The 12,081-nt window shown below is 35.6% G+C and overlaps 1 protein-coding gene across 4 annotated transcripts in view; it reads left to right on the forward strand.

Annotated features, from left to right (window-relative positions):
* The first annotated feature begins 10,786 nt into the window (after positions 1-10,786).
* LOC134257638 (uncharacterized) overlaps positions 10,787-12,081 on the forward strand; it is a 29,134-nt gene continuing 27,839 nt past the window's right edge. For 2 of the 4 annotated variants that reach the window (XM_062740236.1, XM_062740237.1), the window contains exons 1-2: positions 10,787-11,259; positions 11,698-11,942. In XM_062740236.1, the coding sequence (XP_062596220.1) occupies positions 11,705-11,942 (238 nt within the window). In that variant the 5' untranslated portion in view covers positions 10,787-11,259; positions 11,698-11,704. Of the gene's footprint in view, positions 11,260-11,697; positions 11,943-12,081 lie in introns of those variants that run through there. The other 2 variants (XM_062740232.1, XM_062740235.1) reach the window with 1 other exon arrangement.

Genomic DNA, 12,081 nt, shown 5'->3' on the forward strand with positions numbered 1-12,081 from the left:
ACCTATGGAAATTGGTAAGAGCAAAGAAGATGAACCACTACGAGAATAAAAAATAAAAATAGAAAATGTTCATTAATAGAATTATCTTTACAGCAGACAACTTCTGAACTGTAAACCTAATGACAGCAGACAACTTCTGAACTGTCCTTCCTAATAACTATTAAAACACTTCAGGTTTATTGGCAGCAGCCAAATGCTGACCCACCGTGTGTAATTACAGAAAGGAGCTTATATAGCAAGAAGAGGGGAAAAGGTCACCTTGTTACCTAAAAACGGAAGGAGTTGATGCGTATGTACCTACGAAAGGCGTCAGAGTTCCATCGACCTAATTTTTTAATAAGGCTTTCAGAATAGCCTAAGGAGGCTGCGTAGGAAGCTGCGCCTATTCTGAAACTATGACCCTTAAAGTTGTTTGTATCAAGCCCTATAAACTCTACTGCTGATTTTAAATGGGTGGTTACTTTTGCATAAGAAATTGGGAAAGCATCCATTGTTTGAAATAATGGGCCAGATGTGTGCTTTGAATATTGTAAGTATTCAAGTAACGCATGCACCGGACAAAATGATGAACCTTGAATAGCTTGGACGGAGAGAACCAAAGGGGTATGTTGCTTATTTGTTTTGAACTCACGCATGATGATTTGAGCTGCTGACAATGTAGGCCCTACATAGTCAAAAGTGACATCCGCGCGCTGTAAAACATGCTTGCCGCTATGTAGTGATTTTACAGCAACTTCCCCTAATCTCAAAAAGGCATGAAAAGCTAACAAAAACAGAGCCCGAAGCAGGATGCGAAGTGAATACTGAGGGACAGTGTGAGCTAGAGCATTTAATATTTTTTGTAAGATGTCCGGTGTGATAGGTAGACGTGTATCTTTTGTTGGAACAGATGACTGACAACCCCTTAAAATCTTTCTAGTAATAAAGGCCTGCGTTGGGTCATGCATATTTAAAATTTTGTGGACATAACTAATTGCAGATATATGAGATGCTATGCTGCTTGGTGAGTAATTGACCGAAAACAAATGACCAATAAAGTTACACACATCTACAACTGAAACAGGAAGAGAGACAGTGGGCTTCCATGATCTTAACAATTCCCATGTACGTCTGTAAGCTTGAGCCGATGATGGAGACAAAGCAGAGGCTAGCAGCCGTTGACAAACGGTACTCAAATTTTCAAAAGTTCTACAGGGATTGCAGTCTGGTGTGTATTCAAGTGAGGAGCTACTCTGAAGGCTTCCTGAAATTGAAATCGAGAAAGTTTATCTGCTAATAAATTTTTCTTGCCCGCAATGTGCTTTGCTTTAAAGAATATATTGTATGAGAGAGATGTTAGCACAAGGCGTCTTATAAGCTTCATAAGAGTTTTTTCTTTGCAAGATTGTTTGTTGACTGCATGCACAACGGCCTCGTTATCTGACATAAACAATATTTTCTGATTAGCAAGGCTTGACCCCCAAATTTCAAGAGCAATAACGATAGGGAATAACTCCTGGTGATGTTCTAAATCTGGTACCACATCCCACCCATGAGCAAACCATTCTGTACCAAGAACTCCTGCGAAGCCAATAGAACCTGAAGCATCTGTGTATAATAATGCTTTATCTGATGATGTAAAAAAATCTGGTAAAATTACTGATTTTCCATTGTAATTTTCAATAAAATGAGACCACATTTGCAGGTCAGCCCTAGTTTCACATGTTAGCCTGATAAAATGGGAAGGATTAGACACACCACAAGTAAGATCTATAATGCGCCTAAGAAAAGCTCTACCAGGTACGACAACTAAACAAGCAAAGTTTAATAAGCCTATCAGAGACTGTAGTTCTTTAAGGGTAATTTTCTTCCTATGCTTTACTTCCTGCAACTTATTTCGTATCTTGACAAGTTTTGTTTCAGGCAACCGACATTCCAAAACGTGGGAATCTACTTCAATGCCATAAATTGTTAAAATGGTTGTTGGGAAATGGGTTTTTTCTTTTTTAATTGGAATACCCGCCTCATTGCATATTGACAGGAACTGTTGCAAATCTAGTAAGCATTTGTTGGAATCTTTTGGACCTATGAAGAAAAAATTATCAAGCATGTGAGACATGCCTGCAGCGTCAAATTTTGTGCACATTGCCCATTGTAGACCTTTACTAAGGGATTCGAATATCTGACAAGAGCTGCTAGCTCCCATGGGCAGACATTTATCATAATAATAACAACCTTGCCATGAAAAACCAAGAAGTTTGTAATCTTTGGGGTGTATAGGTACGATCCGGAATGCATCCTGAATATCTGTTTTTGCCATGAGAGAATCCTTACCAAATTGTCTTAACAGGGCTGTGACATTGTCAATTGAATCATACTGAACAGTGGCACACTCTTGGGGGATTTGACTGTTAACAGAATTATGTTTTGGAAATGACAAATCGTGTATTACCCTAAATTTCCCTGGTTCAGATTTTGGTACCACTCCCAGGGGTGATGAAACAAAAAATTCAAATGGTGGGGATTTAAAGGGACCAGCAATTCTACCTTTCTGTATGCCTTGATCTATAAAATCATCTATGACAGATGGAAAATCGGTTGTACTTTTATGATTCCTTGAAATTGTTGGAGTTGGAAGACCTATACATCCTAGACTAAATCCCTGTCTAAAACCATCTATCAAAAATTTAAGTTTCTGTGGTTCATAACCCTCTAAGACTCTATGCAGATTTTTTGGTTTGATGGGTGTTGGGAGCTCTTGAGAAGCTTGATTTTTGAGAATCTGGGCATTTGGATTTGGGGTGGTTTGATTTGCACTGCATACAAATGTGTTTATAGGGGCAAGGGTTTCGACTGCATCGTACACCTCTGTTAAATTGGAAACAGAATTTCGTACGAAAGGGATGATTCTGTTGAGGCTTTGGACCTTGAAATTTTATAGTTGCAGCTTTGAGTCGCAATTCCTGAATGGGGTTTTGCCATGGAACGTTAACTGATTCTCTGAGTTTTCTGAACTGCTCATCATATTGTCTAAATGCATGGTCACCGTGCAAGGACTGCACTTCACGGATCATATGGCAGTATTTGAGAAGGTTAGGGGCCTCATCGGGAAATATGGCTGAAAAAATGAGGAAAGCATCAGTCCACTGGCCCAGAGTGATGGGGACTTTGGTTTTTTGACCTTGATGTAAGTTAATGACCCCAGTAGAAATAGTTACTGAAAGAGGTTCATCTTTTGTGCTAAGTAGTGATTTTAAATCAATATACTCATTGTTCCAAATTTTTTGTTTCAACTTAAAAGACACTGAAGCACCTAATGGGATACCATCTTTTACCTCTATAACCTGATTGGATGACCTTGCTGGCTCACCTAAAAACAATTGATCGAGAATTGTTCCAATTCCAGCTGAAGATGCACTGCCTCCTTGGCCGGTCAGAGATACCTGAGGCTGAGTTGTTGATGTTGTAGCTATTGACTGACTCTGCTGGGATACCATTGATGATGTCACCGTGGATGGCTTGTTCACAGACTGTTGTTTTATTACGGCAGCTGCCAATTTGTCATAGTCTATGGAGGGGGTAGCGTTCGACTGTACCGTATTCACATTTGCTTCGGCATTTTCAACATTTGTTTCAGCCACCGCAGTAACATCAGCAGTACTTCCCACATTTCGCTTTTTACGAGTTTTCGACGAATTCCCCGATGTACCATCTAATTTCCGCTTAGGAGGCATGGTGGTGACCTGAGAAAATTTATGTAATGAAGTAAAATCTGTAAATATCATAAATATGTTTGCAATATACACAAGTTATGCATACGAAGTCTGAACAATGCAGCATTATTGTATGCATTAAGTATAATAATGACAACACCTAATGCAGTCAATTGACAGTCAAAATACAAGACCTGATATTTTGTACAGGTATGATACTTGCATGACTTGAAAGAAATGACATAAATTAATTGACTACGGTTTTGGTGATTACAATTTCAATGGACAAATTGCCCCGAACTTTATATGCAAACAGAGAAGTATGATATTAACCTGCACTTCCCGGAGCCGTACTGCATGATATTCATCTTAAAAGAATGTATTGTATGACAATATGCATATGCAGCAGCATGAATAATATGGAAATGCATAAAGTTATGAACTTGCATAGAATATGATAAAATGAACTTGCTCTATTTATATAATGTGTTAGGGCCCACATAGAATTTAGAGCAAAGTAGTTAAGGCAAGTGCCCTGATCTGTGAGTGCATTGTTGCTAATGTAAAATGCGCATGGTCTCTCATAGAATTTAGATCAAATAATGATAAAATGATATATATCACTTGTGCGATGCTCATAATGACATATGCGTATGGTCCCGCATTAGAATTAAGAGCAAATTATAATAAAATGAACATACTTATACATAAAATGTTCATGATAAATTATGCGTATGGTCCCGCATAGAAATAAGAGCAACTTATGACAAATGAACATGAACTGTTCACAATGTAAAATGCGTATGGTCCCGCATTAAATAGTTAGCTCAAATTATGGCTAAACACAGGATTTGTAACTGCACTGTTCATAGAGTAAAATGCGTATGGTCCCGCACAGAATTAAAAACAAAATATGACAAGTGCCACCACCTGTTCTATGCCATTCATAATATAAAATGTGTATGGTCCCACATTTGTATTTATAAGAAGGGAGTATGACCCTGCATACTCAATTAAATAGCCAAGCAATTTATATTGTAAAATGTGTAATAACACTTCCATATGGGTATGGTCCCACATAAGTACTAAAAGAAGCCACAACAATAAAATTTACCAAAAGAAGTTTTGCTGGGTTTTAACTTGATCAGGGAAAATGAAAGTAAAACTATACATGTGGTCCTGCATAGTCACCACTATACTGAAAAATTGTGTATGGTCCCACAAATATCAAGTATTTCATTCTCATGCATTTTCACCTATTAAAAACCCAACAAAATACAAAGACAAGCCAGTCGATCAGTATGTATAATTAATATCATTCAAATTATACTGGCCTGAGAAAAGCTTTGAAGTGCAGTATTGCTGAACGAATGCTGCGCCAATATCTGTGCATTGGGGAGGAAGACACAACATGGACTGGTGAACCTGGGCATTGTAGGTGTACCCCGTCATGACAGAGGAAGTTCAGGTCACTCCAAAATCCCCTGTGGTGCCGAAAATGGACTCCTTCTAGGTCGGAACATCCTGCCTTAAGAAAATTGTTTGAGGCAACGATTTTCGCATTAAAGTCGCTGGAGGACGCCCAAGGCTGACGACGCAACAGTTGACCGACAATCACAACTGGGATATCCATCCCCTCGTGTAAATAACTTGCTATTGAAAGGATATCCGTTGATAATTTTTCCATCTCATAGCGCAAAATGTCATTTTCGCCAATCTGAATAAAACACACATGTGGTTTGTTTTTAAATTTGATAAAATCCTTTAACTGGGACACACGTAATCCTCCTCGGGCACATACCCACACATTAAAATTGTCCGAATCCAAATTTAGATTCATGAGACTTGAGTTTGAGTCCATGTAACGCTGGAGCCGAGACACAAATGAATGTCCTATTATGCAAACACTGAGACGCTTCACGTCGTCCATGCTGTGGTCCATCTCCCATTTGTAACCGGTTATAACCGGATCGCGCACTGCACGGGCGGGCCGAGCCAAAATTAACAATTAGGGTAGTGCAAAAGCGTTTGTTTACACTCACCGTTCTCTGCCAAACAAAGATATATGATCGATATAATGTCACTAGATGTTCCTTGCAGACGACGGACGTAGGTACATCAATAAACTTCGCAAAATCTTACAAATTTCACTGCACCAAATTTGTGTGGCTTCTATCAAAATTCAATGAATGCAGCATGGCAGATTGCTGAATTATGATTGGCTAAAGGGCAAAATTTTGGGTTAGGTTAAAACTAGGCCACAAGACGTTTATACCCGTAAGACGGATATGGGTAAAATAAGTGAAAACTAAATAAACACTGCACATGTCACATAAAAGTTATTATTTGTAATAATCACTAATTGTTAACTTAACTATTTTTTTTTTACATTTGTTTTCCGTTCATGACAAGGGTCAGGCGACAGAGGGGAATTGTTCAACAGGACATACTTACTCCTTATGGCTCCTGATTGTTCCTCTGATTTTTAGAGGTTTGTATTTGCTCTGCTCCTATTTGTATTGTTTCAATCGTCTTTTGAGTTTAATGACTATTCGTTATCTCCATTCCATACACTTTATATATTGTCTAGTTAGTAGAGTATGCCAGGGATCAGTGATAGTTGGACACGTGGGATAATTTGCATAACGCGCAAAGCCTAAAGATAAATTAACGGCAATACAAAATAAAAATCAATATTTGTAACATAATTTGGATTTGAATCAGTTAATTATGAAAAAAACAGTGAAAACAATTCATTGAATTCCTTAGATTAATTTCTTGAGTTATCTCTCTCTCAAAGGGATTTTATACCTTAAAATAGAAACTTTGACATCATCTAGATACGTTGTCAAGTGATCAAAAAGATTTATTGTTGATAGAGGAAATATGCAGAATATAGTCACAGAAGTGATGATTCAATATCAAGGAAAATTCTCGAAGGCATATGAAATAAACTGTATAATATTCAAATGACTTTGTTGCGAATTTAATTGTCTTTCCTATTTAACAGTTTTATTATTGCTTAACTAGTAAATTGGAGAAATGTTAGTCATTAGACTCTTCATTTTGTCAAGGAAGTATATTTTGTTTACCACAATTTAAGTACGATTGTCGTATTAACTTTTTTTTTGTACTTTTGGGATTTGTGATTGGGTAGGACATAGAAGAGGTAGAATCTGACGACACCTTATAAATGTGCCACGGCTAAGATTAATCAAGTAAGTTTTATCCCCCATTTCTTTCTTTTTTCATATCATTTTTAAGTTGCCTATTTTGTAAAGTTAATGGCAATGGAGTTGAATTAATTTCGTTATACCAACATTACCCCCTTTTCCCCTACAAACGGGCAATCTAGATACGTTTAACGAAACAATTGATCTGCATATTAAGGACTTTTTTTATTGGCATACAAAAGACCGATTTCAATTTCTATGATATGATTCATATGTACAATTGCAATCGTTTAGAAAACAAGTTAACATCGTCTACAAAGAAGCAGTGTCCATATTTACACTGGTTTTGTCAGCCATACCTGAAACAAATGTACATTGCTTATTTTGTCAGAGATTCTGAAATAAGGAAATAAAAATTCAGTATAACTAAACAGAGTCTTCACAGCTTTATAATGTTGAGTGAAGAAACGGTCTCAGGGGGAAATCAGCACGTTTATGGATAAATTATCATATAAAGTCTATTTAAAACATTTTTGTGACGTCATCTTTTGTTAAACCTGGTTCAATAAAATTGTTATTGTCCTACACCCCGTCCAATAAGTTACCTGTAGTCCTGTAGGTGTCCAATAAGATTCAACTTATTGGACAGGTACAGGTAACATTCAAAGGAGAACAAAGGGCAAGGCAAATAAATAAACAGCACTTAAAAGGTAATGACAAATCAAAAAATTTAATATTAACAATGTAGGAATTAGTAGCGTTAAATGTTAATGTTTCATAAAAAATCCTATTGAAAATGGCACAAATAATCCACAGTGAATTGAATGTCTCAGATTCATTATTGTAGACGCATCCGTGGCCCCGATCATAAATTGCCTAAATTCACCATTCATTGCTATATAATATACTTGTCAAAATTTCTAAGTCCCCACTTTTATTTTTTCAAAAATTTCAAAACCTTAACTTCAATGTACTAGTTGCTTACAATTTTACCTTTGATTTTCAATACTTACCTGTCAAGGCCAAAAAAATTGTAATTGAATGTGTAATTACTCATCCGTGACCGTCTTTATTAAAAAGCATGAAGTTCGAATTCCATATGTTTTTCGGGTGTAATTTTTATATTTTTTACTTCAAAGTGTTCTCCATTTTTAATTGACAACGAAAAACAGAAAAAAAGATTGATTAAAATGCGGTGTATGTCCACACAACAATGTGAAAGTGAAGTTGAAATGGCCCAATCTGGTCGTAGTTAACGAGAGTTCTGTTTCCTTTCACTGTATGACTTTATTTTACTTAAAACCTTTATAATTACTGCCCGAAAAACCTACAAAGCATACCTGAATTCCTTTTAATCATTAGAAATCGCTAGATTTTCAACAAACACCACAAAATCATCCTAGAGTTTATCCGGAAATATCAATGAAACCGGAACCGGAAGTGGCCTCCCCTCAATGTCAAACTGGAGGAATGGAGAATGAATGTAATGAGACATTATGTAACTATTGTCAGCAAGGCACAGAAAATTTCAGTAAGCCCCCTTGTCATCCTAATCTCAACCCTATATACATGTATGGAAGAAGATAGAGCGGAGTGTGAGACAGCTTTTCCAGCAGTAGAATCTAGCTGAACTAAAGGACGACCTAGTCTCCACATGAAAAGAACATTCAATAAAAGAATTGTTCTTCAATAGCGTGAATTCTTTGAGGAACGGTTGTCTTGCTGTGAATTCGTTTGAATGGAGGATTATGCAGTATTTAACATTGTGAATTTTTAATTCGAGGGTGCCTCAACGTTTTAGCATATTGTGTTAAAGTGCTTCAATAAAATAGATTAAGTGAGAAAAATTGTTTTGCAAATTTTTTATCCTGTACACTTATTCAATTATTCTGTTAAAATTAATTTAATATAAGATCGATGTAAAGCAAAAACTTGCCTGGGGACTTAGAAATTTTGACTAGTATAGATTCATTTCACAATGATTGATTCACGGAACATATATAGAATTCAAGGGACACAAAAGATAAATGAGAAGCATGCGTTTTCTTACACATAACCTTGGGCTTTTTGCTTATTCAAATATCCCTTTTTCCCGCATTTAGCACAAAATTTCGCTCACGAAATTCCAACGGTGATTTATGACCATTTGTCCACCTAGTCTCGCGTTGTTTGAGCGAGTGTCTGTCGTTGTTTTAAGGAGTGGCTGGAGTAAAATCCTCCCGAGTTCGAAACCTGAACACAAAAGAGAAACTGTTGCATTTTTAAAAAACATCAGAAATAATCTCCCAATTTCATAGAAAATGCTCAAACAGTGTTGGAGTGAAATACTTCAAATTCTACTGCTTTACAAAATTACCTGTTAACGGGAAACTGTTTCTTGCAAATTCCGAAACATAAGAATACACATGTATATCCGGATTTCACAGTAGAAATCTTGAACTGAGCCATCTTGGTGTAATCGATAAAGGGCGTCGTCAAAACACCCGATTCTGAAGGTCTTTATTTCAAAATTAAAATGTACGTCGTCATCCGTGGTCCTTGCGTTGTTAAATGAATAAATTGTAAAGATTTTAGAACTGACTTTTACGCATGCGTAGTATATATAAAAAATGTCGCAATGCGGATAAAAAAGACTAAACAAAGTTAATGTTCATATTTATCGATATAAAACACCTCTCGATGATTCCTACGTAATAGTAAGATCATATGAAGAGAAATCTCTTCTATGATCTTACTAACTTAGAACAGAACCTCAGCCAATCAAATGAATCGATTACAAATAAACTCCTCTCACGGCTGTGTCATATATAAGGCTCAACTTGACCGCTCGTTGTACATATCGAGCACGCAATCAATATCGAACACACGCAGTTTCAGAATGGACTCCCAACCCATTCATGTTAGCACGGAATTTTAAGAAATAGCTTGATTTACAGAGGGAATGGTATGGTGAAGATATTAAAGTTAAGTCTGAACTAATGAATATCCATTTAACAAGAATCGTAATATTTATATTTTTGAAAAAATGATTGTGCTGAGATGACAAGGCCCTAGTCAGCAGGATTGGGTATCGCTGTCTAATATCAAATGTAAATTTGATGAAAATTGTAATTAAATCTGTCTTCAAAGACAAGGTTCGTCTCTGATATACATGACGATGGTTGTATTTTCTCTATGTGCCGAAATGTGAAAAAAAAAATAATATTCAAAAAGGCGACAAAAGATTACAGTGGGAAAAAAGTGTAGCAAGGCCTAGAAAGTTTAAATATCATTGTAAACAGCACGTGGGTTTTGAATAGTTTCTTTTTGTACGCTGAACAAAAACCAATAAAAACACGCCCATATAATTGTCGAGTGAATCAATCAAACACCGTAAAATATTTCGGAAATAGAAAAATTCTTCACCATGAAGAATCAATTCTTCGCGAGAAATGGAACCATTTGATTGGCTGAAAAAGTAGGTTATGTTCTAATGTTTATAAAGACAGAAGTAAAAACAAAAACTGGTTTTCTTTGGCCTTAATTGATGAACAGTGCCAGGTAGTCATCCATGCAGAACGAGACCTTACCTGAGACTGTCCAATAAGTTAACATGGAAGTGTTCGACAGTGGTGAAAAGTTTTAAGTAAGTTTTAAGCCTCAAACTGACCATTATGTTAGATATTAGACTGTCTTTGGCGCTAACGCGCCTCGGGTCGTCTAATAGCTTACATAATGGACAGTTTTCGGCTTATAACCATTACCTAAAGTCCGTATAAAATGATCAATTGAATGAAGTATTATAAAAAAAACTTTGAATTCATAGTTTAAATGACACTTTCAGGAATTTTATGAGTGGGTAAACTTGAAAATGGTAAATATTTGATATGGAGAAAAAAAATAGGGAGCTATTTTCTGTGAATTTCATCGCATTTAATGAATACGGATATACACAAATGTACTTGTTTAAAGAAATATATGATATAACGAGTCATCGGAAGACAAAATGTGGGATAGTACTGGATTTAATAAAACATTCGAACCTTTATCCAATATACAGTAAAGAAACGTAAAAAGAGAAACAAGCGACATTGTTTCTATTGATAATTGTTAAAATCTTCAGTTCAAGCTTTAAATCGGAAGGAATGTTGTATGAAGTCTACATCGCGTTGTTAATTGTATCATCAATGTAGAAAGGGAAAGGCCTCTCAATACAGAATGTTATCGAAATATAGCTTGTAAGAAAAGCAATTGAGTAGAGAGGAAGTCTGACATCATACGCATGGAAATTTCGTTAAAATAAGGCTTTACAACACTATTGAAAAATTAAAATTTTATTTGATACGCATTCATTTTATGCTGAGAATGTTACAATTTTTACTATAGAGGAAACTATAATTAGCATTTTTCAACAGGTCAGTGCCAGAATAAGCCGTTGACTGGACATACGTAATTTTCAGGTTCCAGCATCTCTTTTTTTCAAATGAAGTAGTTTTATTATTTAAGTCTATTATTTATAGACTGTCCTCTGATCTGCTCAATTCTTGCAGAATGTCATCATGAAATAAAACAATTATAAAGTCAATATTGTGTTCAAATGGAATATATATCTACTCGGGAAGAATAAAAATTATCTCACCCTCCTCTAGGTTCTTGGATGTTGTACAGCTTAAGCAGCAAATTGCCAATATTGTTAAAAAGTTGCATTATATCAAAGATACTAAGCTAATGGCTATGTGTAAACTTTCTCAACATTTTTTAAGTGCAATGTTAGCATTTCTTTAATTGATATCTGACACTGATTTCATTTAAATGTAGTAAATATGCTATAATTTTTTTTTCAATATATTTAGAATATCAATGGAGAGGACGAAAAAGATAACCTGTGTTTATCCCAATTTTTGTGAAACTTGCAGTTTATTTGTTATCACTGATCAATTCTTTGCAACTGTAATTGATATTAAAGACGAATGCACAGAGGAATATGAAAACCCATGCTACGAACCTTTCACAAAAATTCGTGTCAACGGACAGTTTGAAGAGAAGTTTAATCAAACACGCTGTTGTGAAGGTTCTCGGACGCTCATTTATAAAATTGGTAAAGTTTGAATAGCTATATCTAAGCATGGATGGTATTTAAAAATTATTAAGGTCAAAGAATGCCATTATTATTTGAACTATCCATATTAAGAATCTGGTCTCTACAATAATAATAATAATAATAAAACATATATAAA

This window comes from Saccostrea cucullata, unplaced genomic scaffold (genome assembly GCF_032062105.1).
Source record: "Saccostrea cucullata isolate Sc308-1 unplaced genomic scaffold, CSIRO_AGI_Scuc_v1 ctg7270, whole genome shotgun sequence".
NCBI classification, from domain to species: Eukaryota; Metazoa; Mollusca; class Bivalvia; order Ostreida; family Ostreidae; genus Saccostrea; species Saccostrea cuccullata.